The sequence below is a fragment of the Pongo abelii genome, chromosome 16, assembly GCF_028885655.2.
Source record: "Pongo abelii isolate AG06213 chromosome 16, NHGRI_mPonAbe1-v2.0_pri, whole genome shotgun sequence".
NCBI classification, from domain to species: Eukaryota; Metazoa; Chordata; class Mammalia; order Primates; family Hominidae; genus Pongo; species Pongo abelii.
Genome location: NC_072001.2, coordinates 61,706,489 through 61,731,646, shown reverse-complemented (window position 1 = coordinate 61,731,646; position 25,158 = coordinate 61,706,489). Strand labels below are relative to the sequence as shown.

Here is a 25,158-nt window from a genome sequence, read left to right as displayed (position 1 = left end):
CTGGAAGTAGTGAGGGTGCAAAAAGTGAGTATTTTATGCCTAGTTCTGTTCGACAGAGAATCTGAACTGTAAATATTCCTCCTCGAAAGAGTGGATGATTGAGAGTTAACTAGAGCTATTTCCTACTTGAGGTAGAGTCACAATATATGTACTATTTATATTTGTGTCTTGAACAGCAAAACAAAAGCAAGAGGCTGGCAGAGGAACTGGAAGAAAGGCAATAGAGCTAAAGCTGATCTTTGTTTTAAATAGGCCGAATATTCTACACCCATGACTCATTCTTTGTGAAAGAATATGCTGTTTGGCCTTTTCAGGGGAACTACAGTGCATCCTATGATTTAGCATTTCAATGAGGGCTTATTCATTAGTTGAACAAAGGCTTTTTTCTAGAAATGAGGATTATATTGTTAGTAATTTTAGAGGGAAAATGTCTTTGTCCATTTTTATAGTTAATGTGGTGACCAAGGAAAACAGCGTCTTTTAGAAATTTTGAAAGTATATGGGAAAAATTGTATGCTTGACCCTTTCTATTGGGAGAGTTTTGTGCTGACAGAATTTGAAGCATATATAAATACTGTTTTGTCGCTTTGGAAATATTTGGAAATTTTTTTTACCCTAAGTTTCAAGCTTTCAAAAGGAATTTATATTTTTAATTCATGATATATAAAATTCAGTTTGCGAAGAAATAAAACACTAATTATTTTAAAATTCCAATGTTTTAAGTAACACTGTACTAAATAAATGTATTTTTTTTGTTCTCCTATACATTTATAACCAATGGTAAGTCAGTTTTAGTGTTAAGACAAAAGATTTTAAAGGTCACAGAACAATTGTAATTTTTTCCCCATTGATAATTAAGATCATTTTGCATAGTTTCAGCTTGCATGGTCAGTTTTATGACTGGCACTTAGTGGTGTAGCAAAGCAAGGACTGCCTGGTGTTAACTAGGTGAATGAAATTGAGAATACACTCTGGAAATTCAGTTGCTAGCTGGGATTAAGGAACTGCTTGAGGTTATAGATCATGACTTTTGAATGAGACTGGAATTACTAGTTTTTCTTTAGCCTCATTCAGCTTCAGGAGGAGCTTCTCTCTTCCATAGTTACACTTCTGAAGTAAGTAAGACACCACTGCATTCACCATCAACTCCCTTCAAGGGCGTTGGGGTGGAACACAAGGGAGTTGATAGTGAATGCAGTGGTGTAATTATAATAATAATTGACTATGGGATTTAAACTGAATAAGGAAGAGAAAGAATATCTGGTGATAGACAATAAGGTGGTAGCATTGGTGGATTAAAGGGTCTCACTGATGTTACAGGGTTGATGGAGCCTAGAGGGAATGTGCTGAAAAGATAAGTGGTGGAAAGAAAGTAGAATAGTAGAAGTTGAGATTATGAAGTGCTTTCAGTTATCAATAGTGACAAGTTCAGAATAGTAACTATGGAAATGAGAAACTGAGGTAGGAAAAAATCATTGGAGAAAAGAACTGAGTGTATTGGAAGGATCATCGTCATGAATGATGAATGATGATGAATAAATGATGAATGATGTCATCAGTCATGATGATGAGGTGGTGTCAGAGAGACTGACAGTAAGTCAGGATGTAAAAATAAGGAAATAAGGGCAGTAGTGACTTGGGTGACAACAAATGCCTATAATAAGTTGGGGTAGTCAGTGATATAGTCACATAACTGTAAAAACTGAGCTGCTATGAGAATAGTCTTAATGGTCCTAAGGGAGAAAGTGGTACATAGTTGTGTTTTGTGAAATGAGGGGTGGGGGAATATCTGGGGTTCTCCTTTATATTTGCTAGAGTCCTCATGATGGAGCTCAGGAATGCTGCAGAAGGATTCTCTTGACCCCTGTCAGATGATGGATCAGAAACATAGATATTCTCTTGATGACAGCCGAATGCAGTATATTGGTGATAGGGTCAGAAAAATGAGTGATTATTGCCCAGTTTTAGAATTCACAAATCATCTATATGACAAAAAGCTAAAGACCAGTGGTTTTTATTGAGGGAGAACTTAGGAACCTGCTAGGTTTTAACATTAAAATGCCTAGCATAATGCCTTTTCCATAGGTGCTCAATAAGCATTTATGGTTTTCATTAGTTAAGACAGTTAAATTTTTACTTATAAGATAATTCTCATTTATAATTGGTTATACCTAAATGTGTGACAGTAATGATGTTTCTTCTTTGTATTTTAGACTATCCCCATAAATATGGTCCTCAGGGGGGCTGTGCAGATCATTCAGTATTTGAAAGAATGAGGAAATACCAGATGACTGGTGTAGAGGAAGTAACACAGGTAAGGATTTTAACACTAGCTTGCATTTAGGAAATGGAAATGAACTTGAGGATGTATATCTACATTTAAAATGTATGTTCTAGAATTTCTGAAAGACTTAACACCACTATGGGGAGTGTTTTTGAATGCTCAAAGAGGCCAGGTAACGTGCCAATAATAAAGAGATAGGGCTGAGGTTTGAATACAAATATATGTGACCGAAAAAACATTACAAGTCTAAAATATACTATCCTTTACATGTTTTGTTATAAAAGAAAACAAATGTTTTATATAAATGTAAATATGTTTATTAGTATTAAAATTAGAGTGACCACTTGCCTTCTTCGTTTGCCAAGGTATCCCTCATTTTTAACCCTGAACGTTGTGTGTCAGCAGACAATCTGGTTGGTCATGTTAATAAAAATCTCAGGGCTTTTCATATTTTAATTATTTTTTTCCCCTCCTTTTTCTTTAGTCATAGGTGACAGGTTGTAGTTATTCAAAACATAAGTTCAAAATGAGAAAACATTTTTTCTTTTATGATAAAACATTTATCATATATTTTGGACATCCTTTCTAAAAGTAGTATGGTAGAGTAATGTTTCTTGAGCCATGAATATTTGTATTCAGATCTATTCCTTGATCTGTAAAATGGCATAAACAATTCTGTTTCAGGTGGGTCTTTCTAGTGTTAAGTGAGATCTTATTCTTACATGTATTGAAGAAATACATATTGATCTTCTGCCATATGTCAGAGACTGTGGAAAGTTCTGGGAATATGTGGAGATTAAGATGAAGGCTTATTCTCAAAAGTTTATCGTTTAATTGGAGACACAGAGAAACAATTTAGAGTAGTAGGAGAGGATTAAGTATAGGATGATATTCTACACACAAGAGGAATAGCTAATCTAGCTTTATAAGTATTTGAAGGCAATAATCAGACCTTAAGAATAAGTAGGAGTTAGGTTAGCCATGAGGATATGGAAAGACTATTCCAAGCAGGAGGAACAGTACATACAAAGACCAAGGAGACAGAAAGATCAGTAAAGAATTTTTAACATGAGGGTAGAGTTTAAGACTAGAGTTTAGGAGACTAATGAGAAGTTGTAGTTATTCAATTGAGAAGTGACAGTGGCCTGTACTAATGTATTGGCAATTTGGATAGAGGGTTTGAGATTATAGACTGTTAGATATGATAGAATTTAGCATGGTGACTTGATAAAATATTAATATACAAAAGTAGGTTGCATTTATTTATACCACAAGTAGACTACCAGAAATATAATGAAAGGGTGGACATTGTTAAAAATATCAGAATATTGTATATTATAGAATAAATGTAACAAAGAATTATAAGACCTATATAAGGAAAATCAGAACTTTATAAAAATATTAAGGAAGATTGATTTTAAATGAATGGAGAGATATACCATATTAATGGGAAATAATAATATTATAATATTATCAGTTCTCCCTGTATTGATTTGTAGATTCAATGGTAGTCCAATACACATTACAACAGGCTTATTCACAACACTCAATGGGTCAAAAATGTTACATGGAAAAGTAAGGACTAAGAAGAAGTAGGGCCCATTTAAAGATGATGAACAGGAAAGAGGGAAAGAGGGATTTACCCTAGGAGGTATTAAGACTTGCTATAATAATTGAGAGTGTGATAGCACAAGGATGGACAAATTAACTAGTTGGATAAAAATGAGTGCTTAGAAAAAGACCCATGCATATATGAAACTTTGTTATGTGGTAGAGATGCAATCTCAAATTAGTAAGGAAAAGTGAAGACCATTGAATAAATGGATCCAGAAAAAAATGTTTATCTATTTGAAAAAAAGATGAAGTTGGATCACCATCCTGCAACAATAAAATCCAGGCTGTAAATGAAGTCCATATTTACAACTAAAAAGTCCAGATGGATTGAAGTATTAAATGTCTAAAATGAAAACTTTGAAATTTGTAGATTTCACTTTCAAGCTGTGATAGAGTAACTGATATCTAACTACGCTTTCTACAGTAAACAACTAGAAAACCAAACAAAATATTTCAAACAATTATTTTCAAACATTAGAAAACAAGCATTGCAGGATTGAGATCGCAGAGTGAGGAAATAAATATCTCCGTGATTTCCCTGTCTTTTTGGCTGGAGTCGAAATTTCAGATATGACACACAGAAGGAGATCTGAAGAAGGATAAAAACACAGCAATGTTGCTGAGTTGAAGAGTTAGAAGTAAGAGTTCAGGAAGACTGAGGTGTCTGGACTTACGGGCACAATACCTGAAAGGAGAGAGCTGTGTTGAGAAAAAGCCCCAGATATCTGCCAGGTGTTGCCTTCCTTGAGTCTTAGCTGAATACTAAGCTGTGCCTGCCTGCACAGGATGAAATTCTTTGAGAAAACTATGAGACAAAGAAAAACTACCTGGACTCTGTGAAATGAACAACTGTCAAAAACAATACTTGGGCCAGGTGGGGTAGTTCATGCCTGTGAATTCCAGCACTTTAGAAGGCTGAGGCAGTAGGATCACTTGAGGCCAGGAGTGCGAGACCAGCCTGGGCAACCTAGCCAGATCTCATCTTCATAATAATTATTATTATTAGTATTATTTTTTAATTAGCTGGGTGTGGTGGTGAGCACCTGTAGTCTCAGCTACTCTGGAGGCTGAGACAAGAGGATTTCTTGAGCCCAGGAGGTTGAGGCTGCTGTGATCCATGATTGTGCCATGGCACCCCAGCCCGGGCAGCAGCACGAGACCCTGTCTCTGAAAAAATTACACTTAGTAGATATCCCAAGCATGGTTGCAGGGCTATCCTAGCCCTAGAGTAGAAGCTACTTCAGACCTGCCCTTCCTAAGCAGAAAAACAAACCTCAAAAATGTCAAACTGCTTTTCAAATAAATTAGCTGTCTGTCAGAGAAAAGCTCAATAATATTTGTTAAAGGAAGACACTAAGTCCAGATACTCAACAATGTAACATTCAGTGTTCAACATTCAAAGAACATTACTAGATGACAAGAAACTGAAAAATGTGATTCATAATAAGGAGAAAAGCCACCTAAATAGGAACACAACCAGTAATTACAGACATTAACAGGCAAGGACTTTAAAACAACTATTATTAGTATGTTCAAAGAATTAAAGACATGAACACAAAAAGGAGAGAATGGAAATTCTAATAAAGAACCAAATGGAACTTCTAGGGTGAAAAATATATTATCTGAGGTAAAAAATTTAGTGGATAGGCTTAAAAGAAAATTAATTACTGTAGAACTCAATATGAGTATACTTGAGTAAAGGAAAATAAAACAATAGACAGTATCCATATCTAAGCACAGAGGGAAAATAATTGACTTCCAGGGGGAAGAGATGCAGAAAAAAATATTTAAAAATTAATGCCTCCAAATTCAGATACTAGGAAAAATTTCAATTCATGGTCCAAGAAACTGAATGAAACACGTGCAGGATAAACACAAAGAAAACCATACCAGGGTATATTACAATTAAATTATTGGAAACACCTAAAAATCATAAAAAACCATAAAAGCAGCCAGAGAAAAGGAGATACATTTACATACAGGGGAACAAAGATAAGTATAACTGGTGACTTCTCATTACACAGTGCAAACTGGAAGACATAGAATAACATCTTCAAAGTGTTGAAAGAAAACGTGCCAAACTAGGATTCTATATTCAGTGAAAATAATTTTCAAAAACAAGGGCAAATTAAAGATCTTTTTAAATAAAAATTGAGAGAATTTGTGTCTAGGTGACCTACGCTGTAAGAAACATTAAAGGAAGTTCTTCAGGTAGAAAAATATACCAGATGGAAACTCAGATACACACAGAAGAGTGAAGAACATAAAATAGTAACTATATAGATAAATATTAAGCAGTTTTTTTCTCATTTAAAAAAATCTTCAAGAGATTATTACCTAAGTCAAAATAATAAGGTATAATGGATTTTGTAATATACAGAGAATCAAAATTTATGACAGTAGTGTAAAGGACAAGAGAAAGAAGAATAGAAGTATGTTTCTTAAACAATTTGTGAAGTGGTGTAATTTTCACAGGTAAACTGTGCCATGATAAAGATGGATATGGTAAACCATAGAGCTGGGGTCAGCAAACTACGGCCTGTGGGCCAGATGTTTGCTTTTGTAAGTAAAGTTTTATTAGAACACAGCCACACCTATTCATTGATAGGTTGTCTATGGCTGCTTTTACATTATAGTGGCAGAATTGAATAGTTGTGATAGAGAACAACTACATGTTTTTCAAAAGTCTAAATGTTTACTATTAGGCCTTTTCAGAAAAAGTTTGCAGGAATTTCCTCTGCTCTGGAGCAACCATTGAAAAAAGAAGAGGAAATAATTTAACAGGTTAATAAAATAAATCAATCAAATGTATTTGAAAACAGTTAAGAGAAGTTAGGAAGAAGAGAAAAAGGAACAAAAAACAGATGGGACAAATAGAAAATAAATAGCAAGATGGTAAGTTTAAATCTAACGATATTGATGACTGCATTAAATATAAATGGACTGGTGAGGTGTGAAGATTGCTTGAGGCCAAGAGTGCAAGACCAACCTGGCCAACATAGCGAGACCCTGTCTCTATTTTTTTTAATTAAAAAAATATAAATGGACTAAGCACATTAATTAAGAAACTGGGATGGTTAGAGTGATTAAAAAAAAAAAAAGACCAAATGAGTGTAAAAGAAATGCAATTTAAATGAAAAGACACAGTTTTAACATTTAAAGAGCTAGGTGAGATGGTTCACTCTTGTAGTCCCAGCTTGTCAGAATGCTGAAGTAGGAGGATTGCTTGAATGTAGAAGGTTGAGACTGCAGTGAGCCATGATTGATTGCACCAGTGTACTCCAGCCCAGGCTGCAGAGTGAGACCCTATTTAAAAAAAAAAAAAAGAAAAAAAAAGAAAAAGAAGAGAAAATAGCTCATTGTTTTGGATTTGGGTCATAAAATGATGGAAAAGAAATTGGGTTTAGTTAATTATGCTATGAATTAATTTATGGATCCATATTCTCAGAGTTTATCCTTAAGGACAGTCTTAAAGTCCTTAAGAAAATAAAGAGAAAACGGCCAGGCGTGTTGGCTCACACCTGTAATGCCAGCAGTTTGGGAGGCCGAGGCGGGTGGATCACGAGGTCAGGAGATCGAGACCTTCCTAACACAGTGAAACCCTGTCTCTACTAAAAATCCAAAACCAAAATTAGCTGGGTGTGGTGGCGGGCGCCTGTAGTCCCAGCTACTGGGGAGGCTGAAGCAGGAGAATGGCATGAACCCGGGAGGTGGAGCTTGCAGTGAGCCGAGATTGCACCACTGCACTCCAGCCTGGGCGACAGAGCGAGACTCTGTCCAAAAAAAGAATGAGAAAACTTCATAACACATTTTATGAGGCCAGTGTTACTTTGATAGTCATACCAAACAGAGACATTACAAGAAAACTAAGCTACAGACCAATATTCCTCAGAAATGTAAAAGTAAAATTTCTTAAAATATTAGCAAGTGAAATCCAGCAGTATATAAAAAAAAACACATTATGCTCAAATGAAGTTTATGCCAGAAATGCAAAATTGATTAACATTAGAAAATTTGTGTAATCCACCACATAAACATAATAAAGGATGAAACCCCTCTGATTATCTCAGTAGACTAGTAAAAAAGCATTGCCAAATTTCAGCACTCAACACATGGCAAACTAAAAATAGAAAGAAGCTTTCTTAGGCTAGTAAGAGCTTTTATAAAAAACCTACAGCTGATACCATGCTTAAAAGTGAGAGACTAAGTCCTTTTCCTTTGAGACTAGGAATAAAAGATTTTTTTTTTTTTTTTTTTTTTTGAGGTGGAGCCTCACTTTGTCGCCCAGGCTGGAGTGCAGTGGCGTGATCTCGGCCCACTGCAACCTCCACCTCCCGGGTTCAAGTGATTCTCCTGCCTCAGCTTCCTGAGTAGCTGGGATTACAGGTGCGCACCACCACGCCCACCTAATTTTTGTATTTTTAGTAAAGATAGGGTTTCACCATGTTGGTCAGGCTGGTCTCGAACTTTTGAACTCATCATCTGCCCGCTTCGGCCTCCCAAAGTGCCGGATTACAGGTGTGAGCCCACTGTGCCCAGCCAAGGAATAAAAACTTCTACTCAGCGTTATACTCAAAGTCCTAGCCACCATAATAAGGCAAGAAAAATAAATGAAAGGCATACAGATTATAAAGGAAGTAGTTAAAGGTAATACAAGAGTATACCTAGAAAAAGTTACTAGAATCAATAAGCAGACTTATCAAGGACATAGGCTAAAAGTTGGTATAATCAGTCGTATTCTATATACTGGCCATGAATATTTAGAAAATGAAAAAAATTAATTAAAATAGCATCAAACTATAAAATATGTAGAATAAATTTAACAAAATATGTGCAAGATGTGTACATGAAAAACTAGAAAACATTGCCAAGAAAAATTAAAAATTAAATAAATTGAGAAATAAACTTTGTTTGTGGTTGGAATCCTCAATGTTAATATGTCATTTCTCCCCAAATTGTTCTGCAGATTCAGTGCATTCAGTATCAAGACTTCCAGTGGACATTTATCTAGTAATTGACAAACTGATTCTAAAAGTTATACTGAAAGGTAAAAGATCTAGAATAGACAAAACAATTTTCAAAAAAGAACAAGGATGGAAGATTTAATAGTATTTGGTTTTTAAGACTTAGTATAAAGTTACAGTAATCAAGATAGTGTCATCTTGACCTAAGGGTAAACATACAGGTAAATGTAGCAACATGGAGAGTACACATGGTCAGTTGATTTTTGCAGAAGTCCCAAGGTAATTTAAAAGAGGAAAGAACAGTCTTTTCAACAAATGGTACTGGAACAATTGGATATCCATATGAAAAAAAAATTGAGATTCACCTATACTTCACACCTTATACAAAAATTAACTCAAAATGGAAAATAGACCTATATGCCAAAGCTAAAACTAAAACTAGGAAAAAACATAGGAGAAATTTTTGTGACTTGTGATAACAATTTCTCAAGGCACAAAAATTCCATATGAAAAACATGTATAAACTGACTTCATCAAAATGAAAAACCTTGCCTCAAAAAACATAGTTAAGAAAAATATGAAAACAAGCCACAGACTGAGAAAATGTCCACAATATCTCTGATAAAAGGCTTTTTTCCAGAATAGTAAAGAACTGTATAACTCAGTTAAGAAAAAAAAAGCACAAACCCCAATTAAAAAATGGACAGTGCACCTGGAAAGCCTTTCCAAGAAGGATAGGCACAAATAAGCCCAGACTGTGAGGACTACAGTAAATACCTAACTCTTCAATGCCCAGACATGAACCAACATCCACAAGCGTCCAGACCATCCAGGAAAACATGACTTCACCAAAGAAACTAAATAAGGCACTAGGGACAAATCCTGGAGAATGGATCCAGAGATAGGTGACCTTTCAGACAGAGAATTAAAAATAGCTGTTTTGAGGAAACTCAAGGAAATTCATGATAACACAGAGAAGGAATTCAGAATACTATCAGATAAATTTAAAAAACAAATTGAAATAATTAAAAATAATCAAGCAGAAATTCTAGAGTTGAAAAATGCACTTGACATACTGAAGAGTGCATCAGAGTCTCTTAGTAACAGAATTGATAAAATAGAAGAATTAGTGAGCTTGAAGACAGGCTGTTTGAAAATATAAAGTCAGAGGAGGCAAAAAAGAAAAAGAATACTCTAAAAGAATGAAGAACACCTATAATATCTAGGAAATAGCCTCAAAAGGGCAAACATAAGAATTATGTCCTTAAAGAGGAGGTAGAGAAAGAGATAGGGGTAAAAAGTTTATTCAAAGGGATAATACCAGAGAACTTCTCAAACCTGGAAAAAGATATCAGCATTCAAGTGTAAGAAGGTTATGAAACACCAAGCATATTTAACCCAATGAAGACTAACTCAAGGCATTTAATAATCAAACCAGCAAAGGCCATAAAGAAAAGATACTAAAAGCAGCAAGAAAAAAGGAACAAATAACCTACAATGGAGCTCTAATAAATTTGGCAGAAGACTTTTCAGTAGAAATTTTACAGGCCAGGAGAGAGTGGCATGACGTGTTTAAAGTGCTGAAGGAAAAAATTTTTTATCCTATAGCAGTATATTCAGGGAAATAGCCTTCAAACACGAAGGAGAAATAAAGACTTTCCCAGAGAAACAAAAACAGATGGATTTCATCAACACCAGACTTGTCCTACAAGAAGTGCTAAATAGAGTTCTTCAGTCAGAAAGAAAAGGATGTGAATGAGCAATAAGAAATTATATGATGGTACAAAACTCATTGGTAATAATAAGTACATAGAATATTGTGTATCTGTGATTATGGTATATAAATTACTCATATCTTGAGTAGAAAGACTAAATAGTGAACTGATAAAAAATAACTTTTCAGGATGTAGACATTACAATAAGGCATGAATAGAAACAAAGTTAAAAAGCAGGGGGACGACGTTAAAGTTTTTATTAGTCTTCTTTTTGCTTCCTTATTTATGCAATCACTGTTGTCATCAGTTTAAAATAAGGATTGTAAGATAGTATTTGCAAGCCTCATGGTAACTTCAAATCAAAAAACATATGATAGATACAAAAAAAATAAAAAGCAATAAAATTAAATCATACCACCAGAGAAAATCAGCTTCACTAGAGGGAAGACAGGAAGGAAAGAAGGAAGAGAAGGCTGCAAAACAACCAGAAAACAAATAACAAAGTGGCAGGAGTAAGTCCTTACTTATCAGTAATAACATTGAATGTTAATGGACCAAAGTCTCTAATCAAAAGACATAGAGTAGCTAAATGGATTAAAAAACCCCAAAGATCCAATGATCTATTGCATACAAGAAACACATTTCACCTGTAAAGATACACATAGACTGAAAATAAAATGGTGGAAAAAGATATTCCATCCCAGTGGAAACCAGAAGAGCAGGAGTAGCTTTACTTGTATCAGTCAAAATAGATTTCAGGACAAAAACTGTAAGAGACAAAGACAATCACTATATAATTATAAAGGGGGCCGGGCCTGGTAGCTCAAGCCTGTAATCTCAGCAGTTTGGGAGGCTGAGGTGTGCGGATCACCTGAGGCCAGGGGTTTAAGACCAGCCTGGCCAACATGGCGGAATCCTGTCTCTATTAAAAATACAAAAATTAGCTGGGTGTGGTGGTGGGCATCTGTAATCCCAGCTACTCGGGAGGCTGAGGCAGGAGAATCACTTGAACCCAGGAGGTGGAGGGTGCAGTGAGCTGAGATCGGGCCACTGCACTCCAGTCTGGGTGACAGAACAAGACTCTGTCTCAAAAAAAAAAAAAAAAAAATATATATATATATATATATGTATGTATGTATGTATGTATGCAAAGGAATCAATTCAGCAAGAGGATTTAACAACTGTAAATATATATTAATATAGTTTGGATATTTGTCTCTGCCCAAACCTTCTGTTGAATTGTAATCCTCAGTGCTGGAGGTGGGACCTGGTGGGAGGTGTTTGGATCATGGGCGCAGATCCCCCATGGCTTGGTGCAGTTTTTGTGATAGTGAGTTCTCATGAGATTGGTGGTTTGGAAGTGTGTGGCATCTCCCCCCACAGACACTCTTGCTTGCTCCTGCTTCCAGCATGTCATGTGTCTGCTCCCCCTTCACCTTCTGCCCATGCTTATAAGCTTCCTGAGACCTCTCTAGAAGCCAAGCGGATGCCAGCACCATGCTTCCTGTAAAGTCTGCAGAACCATGAGCCAATTAAAACTCTTTTCTTGATAAATTACTCAGTTATTTCTTTATAACAATGCAAAAATGGACTAATACATATATGCACCCAACACTGGAACACCCAGATATATAAAGCAAATATTATTGGAGCTAAAGAGAGAGAGATAGACTTCAATACAGTAATAGCTGGAGACTTCAATACCCCACTTTCAGCAATGGATAGACCTTCCAGACAGAAAATCAATGAAGAAACATCAGACTTAATCTGCAGTATAGAACAAATGGACCTAATAGGTATTTATAGACCATTTCATCCAATGGCTGCAGAATACATATTTTTTTCTCCTCAGCACCTAGATCATTCTCAAGAATAGACCATATGTTTGGTTATAAAACAAGTCTTCAAACATTCAAAAAATTGAAATAATATCAGGTATCTTCTCTGACTACACTCGAATAAAACTAGAAATCAATAACAAAAGGAGTCTTTGAAACTATACAATCACATGGAAAGTAAACAATATGCTCCTGAATGACCAATAGGTGAGTGAAAAAATTAAAAAGAAAATTGGAAAATTTCTTGAAGCAAATGATAATGGAAACACAACTTACTGGCTAGGAGTGGTGGCTCATGTCTGTAATTCCATTTGAGCCCAGGAATTTGAGACCAGCCTGGGGTCTATAGTGAGACCTTTTCTTTTATAAAAGGTTTAAAAATTAGCCAGATGTGGTGGTGCATGCCTGTAGTCCCAGGTCCTTGGGTGACTGAGGCAGGAGGATTGCTTGAAGCCAGGAGGAGGAAGTTGTGGTGAGAAAGATTGTGCCACTGTACTGCAGCCTGGGCAACAGAGGGAGACGCTGTCTCAAAAAACAAAGAAAACACAACATACCAAAACCTGTAGGATACAGTAAAAGCAGTACTAAAAGGAAAGTTTATATAGCTATAAATGCCTGCATCCAGAAAGAAAACTTCAAATAAATACACTAATGATGTATTTTGCAAGAGCAAACCAAACCCAAAATCAGTAGAAGAAAAGAAATAAAGATCAGAGCAGAAGTAAATGAAATAGAAATGAAGACAATATAAAAGATCAAAGAAACAAAAAGTTGCTTTTTGAAATCATAAACAAAATTGACAAACTTTTAGCCAGACTAAGAAAAAAAAAAAAAAAAGACCTAAATAAATAAAATCAGAGATGAAAAAGGAGACATCACAAGTGGTATAGATGAAATTCAAAGGATCATTAGTGGGTACTTTGAGCAACTATATGCCAATAAATTGCAAAATGTAGAGAAAATGGATACATTCTTAGACCCATACAACCTACCAAAAATGAGTCATGATGTTCAAAACCTGAACAGACCAATAACAAAGAAAAGTCTGGGACCCAGTGGCTTCACTGTTGAAATCTACCAAATATTTAAAATATAACTAATACCACTTGTACTGAAACTATTGCAAAAAATAGAGGAGGAGGGAAAACTTCAAACTCATTCTAGGAGGCCAGTATTACTCGGATACCAAAATCAGATAAAGGCAGCAAAAAAAGAAAATGACAGGCCATTATGTCTCATGAATATTGGTGGAAAAATTATCAACAAAATACTAGCAAACTGAATTTAGCAATTCATGAAAAAGATCATTCATCATGACTAAGTGGTATTTATCCCAGGGATGCAAGAATGGTTCAACGTATGCAAATCAGTCAGTGCGATACATTATAATGGAATGAAGGACAAAAGTTACACGATCATTTCAATTGATGCTGAAAAAGCATTTGATAAAATTCAACATCCCTTCCTGATAAAAATGCTCAAAAAATTGCGTATGGAAGGTACGTATCTCAACATAATAAAAGTGATGTACAGTGAATCCATAGCTAGTATCATACCGAATGGGCAAAAACTGAAAGCCTTTTTTCTAAGATTGGGAACACGAGGATGCCTTATTTCAGCACTGTTACTCAGCATAGTACTGGAAGTCCTAGCTAGAGCAATCAGAGAAGTGAGAGAAATAAAGTGCACCCAAATTGGAAACGAAGTCAAAATATCCTTGTTTGCAGATGATATAATCTTATATTTGGAAAAACCTGTAGACTCCACCAAAAAACTATTAGAACTGATAAATACAGTAAAGTTGCAGGATACAAAATCAACATACAAAAATCAGTAGCATTTCTACTGTTGTTTCCAACAACAAACAGTCTGAAAAAGAAAAGCAATCCCATTTGCAATAGCCACAAATAAAATTACATACCTAGGAATTAACCAAAGAAGTAAAAGATCTCTACAATGAAGGGTATAAAACACTGTGAAAGAAATCGAAGAAGACACAAAAAAATGGAAAGATATTCTGTGTTCATATATCGGAAGAATCAGTGTTGTTAAAATGTTCATATTACAAAAAGCAATGCAATTTTTACCAAAATACCATTGTCATTCTTCACAGAAATAGAAAAAGCCATTTGAAATGTTTTATGGAACCAGAAGAAACTCAGAATAACCAATGCTATCCTGAGGAAAAAGAACAAAATTGGCCCTCTCCCCCTCTCCCCCCTCCCCCTCTCCCCCCTCCCCCTCTCCCCCTCTCCCCCCCTCCCTCCCTCTCCCTCCACCCTTTCTTTGGTCTCACTCTCCTCCTTTCTTCAGTCTCCCTCTGTTGCCGAAGCTGGACTGTACTGCCGTGATCTCGGCTCGCTGCAGCCTCCCTGCCTCGGGCTCCTGTGATTTTCCTGCCTGGGCCCGCCGAGTGCCTGGGATTACAGGCGCGCGCCGCCAAGCCTGACTGGTTTTTGTATTTTTGGTGGAGACGGGGTTTCGCCGTGTTGACTGGGCTGGTCTCCAGCTCCTGGCCTCCAGTGATCTGCCCGCCTCGGCCTCCCGAGGTGCTGGGATTGCAGACGGAGTCTCGTTCACTCAGTGCTCAATGTTGCCCAGGCTGAAGTGCAGTGGCATGATCTCGGCTCGCTACAACCTCCACCTCCCAGCTGCCTGCCTTGGCCTCCCAAAGTGCTAAGATTACAGCCTCTGCCTGGCCACCACCCCATCTAGGAAGTGAGGAGTGTCTCTGCCTGGCCGCCCATCGTCTGGGATGTGAGGAGCTCCTCTGCCCGGCCACCCCATCTGGGAGGCGAGGAGCGCCTCTGCCTGGCCGCCCATTGTCTGGGAAGTGAGGAGGGCCTCTGCCCGCCCGCCCATTGTCTGAGAAGTGAGGAGCGCCTCTGCCCGGCCGCCCATCGTCTGGGAAGTGAGGAGCACCTCTGCCTGGCCGCCACATCTGGGAAGTGAGGAGCGCCTCTGCCCGGCTGCCCTGTCTGGGAGGTGAGGAGCGCCTCTTCCCGGCCTCCCCGTCTGGGAGGTGAGGAGCGCCTCTTCCCGGCCGCCCCGTCTGGGAGGTGAGGAGTGCCTCTGCCTGGCCGCCACCCCGTCTGGGAGGAAGTGAGGAGCGCCTCTGCCCAGCCGCCCCGTCTGGGAGGTGAGGAGCGCCTCTTCCCGGCCGCCCCGTCTGGGAGGTGTGGAGTTCCTCTGCCTGGCTGCCCATCGTCTGGGAGGTGAGGAGCGCCTCTGCCTGGCTGCCACCCCGTCTGGGAGGAAGTGAGGAACGCCTCTACCCGGCCGCCCCATCTGGGAGGAAGTGAGGAGCGCCTCTGCCCGGCTGCCCGGTCTGGGAGGTGAGGAGCGCCTCTGCCTGGCCGCCCCGTCTGGGAGGTGTACCCAACAGCTCCGAAGAGACAGCGACCATCGAGAACGGGCCATGATGACAATGGCGGTTTTGTTGAAAAGAAAAGGGGGAAATGTGGGGAAAAGAAAGAGAGATCAGATTGTTACTGTGTCTGAGTAGAAAGAAGTAGGCATAGGAGACTCCATTTTGTTCTGTACTAGGAGAAATTCTTCTGCCTTGGGATGCTGTTGATCTATGGCCCCAGCCCCGTGCTCTCTGAAACATGTGCTGTGTCAACTCAGGGTTAAATGGATTAAGGGCGGTGCAAGATGTGCTTTGTTAAACAGATGCTTGAAGGCAGCATGCTCATTAAGAGTCATCACCACTCCCTAATCTCAAGTACCCAGGGACACAAACACTGCGGAAGGCCGCAGGGACTTCTGCCTAGGAAAATCAGAGACCTTTGTTCATGTGTTTATCTGCTGACCTTCTCTCCACTATTGTCCTATGACCCTGCCATATCCCCCTCTCCGAGAAACACCCAAGAATGATCAATAAATACTTAAAAAAAAAAAAAAAAGAACAAAATTGGAGGAGTCATATTACCTGACTTCAGATTATACTGTAGAGCTATAGTAACCAAACAACATGGTAGTGGCATGTAAACAGACACATAGACCCATGGAACAGAATAGAGACCTCAGAAACAAATTGATACACCTACAGTGCATTTTTTACAATGGTGCCAAAAACATACATTGGGGTAAAGACAATGTCTTCAATAAATGGTGCTGGGAAAACTGGATATCCATATGCAGAGGAATGAAACTAGACCTCTATTTCTCACCATATACAAAAACCAAATCAAAATGAATTAAGACTTAAATTTAAGTGCTCAAGTGTGAGACTGCTACAAGAAAACATTGAAAAAACTCCCCACTTTCATGTGGACAAAAATTTCTTGAGTAAAACCCCATAAGCACAGGCAACCAAAGCAAAAATGGACAAATGGGATCACATGAAGTTAAAAGCTTTGGCTCGGCAAAGGATACAATTAAAGTGAAGAGACAACCCATAGAATGGGAGAAAATATTTGCACACTACTTGTCTGACAAGGGATTAATAACCAGAATATATAAGGAGCTGAAATAACTCTATAGGAAAAAATCTAATCTGATTAAAAAATGGGCAAAAGATCTGAATAGACATTTCCTAAAAGAAGGCATACAAATGGCAAACACGCATATGAAAAGCTGCTCAACATCATTGATCCTCGGAGAAATGCAAATAAAAATTACAATGAGATACCGTCTCACCCCAGTAAAAATGGCTTTTATCCAAAAGACAGGCAATAACAAATGCTGGTGAGGATGTGGGGAAAAGGAAACCGCCACACACTGTTGGTGGGAATGCAAATTAGTACAATTACTATGGAGAATAGTTTGGAGGTTCCTCAAAAAACTAAAAATAGAACTACCATAATCCAGCAATCCCACTGCTGCACATCTACCTGAAGAGATATATCATAGAGATAGCTGCACTCACATGTTTGTTGCTGCACTGTTAACAATAGCCAAGATGTGGAAGCAGCCTAAGTGTCCATTAATAGATGAATGGATAAAGAAAATGTGGTACATATACACAATGGAGTACTATTTAGCCATAAAACAGAATTAGATTCTGTAATTTGCGACAACTTGGATGGAACTGGAGGTCATTATGTTAAGTGCAATAAGCTAGGCACAGAAAGACAAACTTCACATTTGTCGGAGCTAAACTTTAAAACAATTGAACTCATGGAGATAGAGAGTAGAAGGATGGTTACCAGAGGGTGCAATGAGTATTAGAGCAGTGGTGGGGGAAGTGGGGATGGTTAATGGGCACAAAAACATGTTAGAAAGAATGAATAAGACCTAGTATTTGAAAGCACAGCAGGGCAACTATAGTCAATAATAATTAAATTGTACATTTTAAAATAACTAAAAGAGTGTAATTGTGTTTTTTGTAACAAAAAGGATAAATGCTTGAGGGGATGGACTCCCCATTTAACATGATGTGATTTACACACTGCATTCCTATCAAAGTATTATGTATCTTATGTACCCCATAAATATATACACCTATGTACCCACAAAATTTAAAAATAAAAAATAAAAAAATTTAATAGATAATGGGCAAAACATTTGAAAAGACACTTCACAAAAGATATAAAATATTTTGGATTTTGATCTGGAGAAACGTTTTGAATATGTAAGACTTTTCAGTATAAAAAAGATGAATATATTTCATTATATGAATATTAAAAATAAAAGACACCTTAAAGTGAAGACAAGTTATAAACTTTGTATAAAATTTTATGCATTCACAATGTATAAAATTAATAAAGAATTGTTTTTAAGAAGTACAGAACAACAGATTAGTACAACTAATATAAAGCAACCTGGCCTGAAAATAAAAATCTTTAAAAAATATATGTGTATGTATATTCCATATATGTGTTTTATATATTTGTGTGTATTTGTTTGAAGGCACTGGAAAGATAACATGACTTTGAAGTAGTATGCGATCAAGATTTCAGAAAAAAGTATACACCTAGAATGGTGATCCTGGTATTTGGTTCTACCTTTTCTCCAGGTGTGTCTTTGAGTTTCTGAGGAGGTAGCTGCGAGACTGAGAGGGAGAGTAGAACTGTGCAGACACATGAGGCTGAGGATGAAAATATTGTTTAGGATCTGCCCAGAAGAGCTTTTGGTTGGGATCTTGAAGGACTACTACCTAAGAATAAGGATATAAATTATAAAATGTTCAATCTCTCCTCACAGGGATTAAAGTTTCACACCACATCTCAGTCCCTGATTGGATTAAGGTGATCCAGGATTACTAGTGCACCAAGCGTAACTCTGCTTACCAGAAGTGAAAGTAAATCTTTTGAGACAGGTGTCAATCACAACCTCACATCAAATCTGTGGTTATCCATATACATAGCCTAGCACTCAGTTCAATATAACCAGTATGTGAACAAATAAAACAACATGATGGAAGAACAAGAGAGTCAACCGACAAAGGAAATGGTACCTGGATAAGAAAATTATCTGACACAGACTTTAATATATTCAAGTCATAAAGACTAAATTTAAAATTTTAGCAGAAAATTGAAAATTAACAAAAGAACTTGATGGGAAATTTAGAATTGACAAATGTTAACAAAAATTAGGAATTTGATGGATTTAGATTTGGATAGTATAAGAAAATAGAGCAAACTGCTAAGAAAAGGATGGAAAATACAGAAAAGAGCATAAGAGAAATAGATGATACATTCAGAAGGTCTGATATATGTATTATGTAATTGATGTCCTAGAAGGAGGAAAATGGAGAGTCAAATAAGGACAGGTAATGGCTGAGAATTTTTCAAATGTAACAGAGAGATATCAAACAACAAATTCATTAAGCCCTGTAATTAGGGCAAGATAAATGCTATAATTTATCCTGCCCTAATACCATAGCACATTATTTGAGAAGTCTGAAAGCCAAAGATATAATCTTAAAAGCAGCCAGTGAGAAAAAGTTTAATCACTCTTAAAGAAGCAACAGTAAACATGGCAGCTCATTTCTCATTGGAAGCAGTTGAAACCAAAAGACAGTAGGATATGCTGAAACAGAGAAACTGCCATCCTCTAGGATGCTGTACTCAGAAAAATAGATAAAAGTAAAATTAACACATTTCAAATGGAATATATAACCATCTGACACACTAAAAGTAGGTTTTTTCCTGGTGAAAAGATTATGGGCTCAAATGCTAACTTGCAGATGAAGTATTGAATAAAGAACACATTTAGATAATTTTAAGTGAATATTGACTGTATACTACAAAGCACTAATAGTAAAGACTTGTAGGGTGGTATATATTTGTATGTTGTGTATGTGGATATAGAGGGAGTTAATACTGGAGTGAGAAAAATGTAATTTAAGTGTTCTGAGGTTCTTTTCTAGGAACAAGTAAATGTTATAATTTATATTTGATATTGGTAAGTCAAGTATTAGCAAAATATATAACTAACAAGCTAATGGGGGAATGACTGGAATAAAAATTCAAAATCCAAAACAAGGCAAGAAAGAAGATAAAGAAGAATATTGAACAGGCAGGACAAATAGAAGATAATAAAATTGGAGATTTAAACCCCAAAATATCTGTAATTATATTAAAGGTAAATGGATTAAATGCACTGATTAAAAGATAAAGATTATCAGATTGGATTTAACAGCAACAAAACTCCACAAACTGTTTTACAAAAACTGCTCCTAAAATATAAGGATGCAGAAAGATAGAAAGTAAAACGGTACAAGATGTAAAATTTGATGACTTTAACAAAAATATATCTATTATAAGCGCAAGTAGATTTTAAGGCAAAAGAAGCATTAGTAAAATAGATATATCATAATGATAAAAAGTTTAGTTCTCCATTATGTTATACCACCCTTTAATTTGTATGTCCATAATATTATAACTTCAGAGTATATAAGGCAAAAGTTGACAAAACTGGAAGGAATAATAGAAAAATCATATGATAAATAAGAAAATAGGTGTACAAAAAATAAAACCCAGTAAAGATATGGGAGAGCTGAACTACTTGATTAATAAACTTGAACACCTTTATGTTAATTTTTCTGCTTGGGACACTTTTTCATATTTCAGACTGATTTCTTATTTAAAACCTTTCTTTAAATAGAATTTTCACATTAAAGCATCCAGTTTTTTTTTTCTTTGGTCTGGAGTAGAAAATCTTTCACATATAAAACTTCACCATTAGCTAAGATAAATTCCTTTTTGTGTGGAATAACATGATTGTAAATATAAACTGCATTTCACAAATAACGTGGGTTTGAAATACTTCTCAATGTTTGAGTCATTTACAAACTGTGTAAACTGAGGACCTGGAGACCATCTAAATGAAAATCCTGAGTAGAACAGTATTCAAGGTAGGCTTTGGGGACAGTTCCCCCAAATGTTACACTATTTCAGTAGTATTGGTACCCATCTATAATACAAATTGTTTTAAAAATAAGTTTTATTGTGTATATATCAGGTATATTACATGATGTTATGGGATATATATAAGATAGTCAAAATGGTTACTATAGTGAAGCAAATAAACATTTCCATCATTTCAGATAGTTACCCTTTTTTGTGTGTTTGGGATATAATACAAATTTTTCATTTTGTGTATGTTCATATGGAATTATTAAGGGAGAAGGAAATGTCAAGGAAGAAGAAATTGTGACTTAAAATTCAATTTGAGTTCTATATTACTGTGCCATCAAAAATACTTAAGATGATCCTTTTAGGTGTTTACAAATGTTTGACTCTTTGGATTCAATAGCAGTGGTAACTCTTTGAAGAAATACTTAATTGAGGCCAGGCACAGTGGCTTATGCCTGTAATCCCAGTACTTCGGGAAGCTGAGATAGGAGGATTACTTGAGACCAGGAGCTCATGACCAGCCTGGGCAACATAGGAAGACCTCCGTCTCTACAAAAAAATTAAAAAATTAGCCAGGCATGGTGATACATGCTTGTAGTCCCAGCTACTTGGGAGGCTTAGGCGGGAGGATTGTTTGAGCCAGCAGTTTAAGCCTGCATTGAGCTGTGATCATGCCACTGCACTCCAGCCTGGGTAACAGAGTGAGACTCTCAAAAGAAATACTTGGTGGGCGTGGTGGCTCATGCCTGTATTCCTAGCACTTTGGGAGGCCGGGGTGGGCGGATCACGAGGTCAGGAGATTGAGACCATCTTGGCTAACATGGTGAAAACCCGTCTCTACTAAAAATTAAAAAACAAAATTAGCCGGGTGTGGTGGCAGGCGCTGGTAGTCCCAGCTACTCCAGAGGCTGAGGCGGGAGAATGGCGTGAACCTGGGAGGCGGAGCTTGCAGGGAGCCAAGATCGTACCACTGCACTCCATCCTGGGCGACAGAGTGAGACTCTGTCTCAAAAAAAAAAGAAAAGAAAAGAAATACTTAGTGTCTACTCTTTGCTGCCAAGTCTGTGTTAGGTGGTAGCATTACAGTGAGGATCAAACAGAGATAATTTCTTCTTTCCAGAACTTACATTCTAGTGGGTGAAATGGGATGTGGACAGAAATTAAATAATCCCACAAATAAATGTAAGGTTGCACTGTGTAAGAGACATTGGTATATGGTTCTATGGAGTGGTATAATGAATGAATTGACCTTCTCGAAGTCTAAAGAAAGAAGGAAGCCATTAACAAGATCAGAAGAGGTAGTGTCAGCGTGTGCAAAGACTGTGGCAGGAGATAGACGGTGTTGGAGGATTGGAAAGAAAGCTTATATAGCTGTACCACAGACAGCTAGAGTTGGGTAACGTAGTAGGGTCTCTGTGAAGTAATATGGAATGAGAAAAGCTGGATAGTTAAGTAGAGGCTGTGTAATGTTGATATTTAGGGGAGCATATAAAGAATATTGGGCTTAATCTTTTAGAGCAATAGAAGTCATTGAAATACATTATTGAGGTGGATGACATATTCAAATTTGCGTTTTGAAAAGATTGCAGTATGGAGAAGAGATGTAAGGCCATTAGTGGCTATTGGTTGATTAAACTGATCTTACTGCAGTACTCTAGGTAAGAAGTAATGTAGCTTGGGCTAGAGTGGTGGAGCCAGAGATAATGGGTAGATACCTTAGGTATTTAGGAGATAAATTTGACAGAACTCATGGTAGATGGGTATTAGATGTGAGGTAGAGAAGATATCAAAGTATTATAAGTTATTATACAACTTGCTTTAGATTTAAATGAATACATATTAAAATATATGTTTTGAAAATGTTTAAAAGTGAAGGAGTTCCTTGAATAGATGGTAAATAATCTATATGGAGAAGATTATGAGACAAAGTGATTTTATGAACTTTTAATGGCAGCAGAAATACCTATGGTGTTATATAAAGCAGAATATGAAATTGTTTATAGTATGTATTCTTAATTAGATAAAATGATAGTATTGAAGCATGCTAATTTTTGATGTATAGATACCTCAAGAAGAACATGCTGCTAATGGTCCAGAACTCCTGAGAAAAAAACGTACAACTTCAGCTGAAAAAAATACTTGTCAGCTTTATATTCAGACTGATCATTTGTTCTTTAAATATTATGGAACGCGAGAAGCTGTGATTGCCCAGGTATTTATGATTATGCGCTATTTTAGTAGTTCCTATATTGTTTCATAATACCTATTCTTTCCTTTAAAAATTTAAGTTAGTGTATTCTCTTTTTGGGAAAAAGTATGTATTTTCAGTTGTGATGTGATAAAATGTATAAGATAAGTACGTGGATAACTGAAAGACCAGTTGGGATATTTTGGTGTCAAAAGAGAGGGGTAAGACAATGATTTCCTGAAGGAGATGATGACACTGAAGTTTAGCTTTGGAAAGAGAGTTGAATTTTCATTAGTGGTCTTAAAGGAGGGAAAGTTGGAGGAATCCTTCAACTGGAAGTATTTAATTTTATTCTGTATTTTTATTGTATGTAGCACTTTCTAAGTTACATTATTATTTGTAATTGTGTCTTCTCTACCCTCATTAAAGTATAAATATTTTGAGGGTGCCCTTCAAAGTGTCCTTTGTGTTGAAGGTACCCAGTAAGAATTTGATGAATGAACTTTTGACTCAAAGGATTTGAAATGGAGAAGATGGAGGTACGACTAGTATAAATGAGTCATTTTGGTGGTGAGGATGAACTTACTTTTAAACATGTATAAAAGCTAGGTAGTTCTTCCCTTAGGATTTTGAAAATGTGAAACTAGAGCTTGAGGGAAGGGTAGCCTTGAGAGATTGAATGTGGAAAGGATGAAACCAAAGGAGAAGAAATTGGAGCTATCTGTATATGGTGAATAGGTTGAGGAAGAGAAGCTAGTGAGGAAAACATAATAGTAATAAGGTAGGAGATTTTGTAGGATTTACCAAGGAACAAATAAATTTCAAGACAAAATAGCATGAATTTATAATAAGCGCTATGAGCAGTTAGGAATTTCATTAGCAGTGTGTGGCAGCCTGGGCTACCTTTGAAATGATTATTGTTAATGCTTTTACTTGACCATCTTCTTTTATGTTTTATGTTTATGTTTTTACAGTTTCTTTGAAAATAACTTTGAGAGTATACATACATGTTTTCACATAAATGGTAGCAAGAGTACTTTGTGTAAATGAAGTTGGGAAGGTTGTCTGCAGAGTGGTTTAGAAGCTAGAAAGTTTAGTTGGGGGTCAGCTAGGTAAACGGATGCTTTTGGGTTTATCATCGTTTATCTCCTTGTAGAATTTAGCAAAATCTGAATGTATGTTTATTATATTTGTATTATCTCCCTGCTTTCTTCTGCTACTAAAGTAAGCCTCTGTAAATTTATAGGGACCTTCTGTATTTTGTTCACCACTATATCCCCAGCGCCTAAAACAGTGCCAAGAATATAGAAAGGGGTCAACAAAGCTTACAGAATGTGCAACAATAAAAGGATTAAAGTCAGGGAATGACTGTGTGTCCTGAACCATCAGGGAAGTTCTTATAAAAATGTTTGAGCTGAGTCTGAAGGATAAATAGAGAAAGATACTCTAGACATAGGAAATATGTGAAAAGGAATGGACGTGTGACATTGTAGGATTGGATTGAGGAAACAAAATTTTTATGTGACTGAAACAAGAGTATATGTTTGGGCCAGTTGTGGTGGTTCATGCCTGTAATGCCAGCACTTTGGGAGGCCCAGGTGAGTTGATCACTTGAGGTCAGGAGTTCGAGACCAGCCTGGCCAACATAGTGAAACCTGTCTTTACTAAAAATACAAAAATTAGCTGGGCATGGTGGTAGGCGCCTGTAATCCCAGCTATTTGGGAGGCTGAGGCAGGAGAATCACTTGAATCTGGGAGGCAGAGCTTGCAGTGAGCCGAGATTGTAACACTGCACTCCAGCCTGGCAACAGAGCAAGACTCTGTCTCCAAAAAAAAAAAAAAAAACCCAAAGAAGTATGCATGTTTGTTGTTGGCCAGAGGAGTCTGGAAAAGAAAATAGAATCTCCCCTCTCAGCGCAGCTCACTAATCTTTTTTGTATTTCTGTCCAGTATATAATGTTGACATTTTAAAATTTGAATGTGGTGGGACATGAATAATTATTGATTTTGGAAATGGAAATTTATAATCTTTTTCATATTTCAACATTGCCTCTAAAATGTTCTTTTTTTTAAATCATAGATATCCAGTCATGTTAAAGCGATTGATACAATTTACCAGACCACAGACTTCTCCGGAATCCGTAACATCAGTTTCATGGTGAAACGCATAAGAGTAAGGAACTTAAATAGTTAAAAACACTTAAAAAGTGAAACAATCCAGACCATGTTTACACACACACAAAAGTTTACTT

The 25,158-nt window shown here is 36.8% G+C and overlaps 1 protein-coding gene across 2 annotated transcripts in view; it reads left to right on the top strand.

The window, feature by feature from the left end:
• The window catches only part of ADAM10 (ADAM metallopeptidase domain 10), a 157,270-nt gene that overhangs the window by 84,017 nt on the left and 48,095 nt on the right, over positions 1-25,158 (top strand). For both annotated transcript variants that reach the window (NM_001131095.1, XM_063715950.1), the window contains 3 exon segments: positions 2,214-2,314; positions 22,781-22,930; positions 24,987-25,079. In NM_001131095.1, the coding sequence (NP_001124567.1) occupies positions 2,214-2,314; positions 22,781-22,930; positions 24,987-25,079 (344 nt within the window).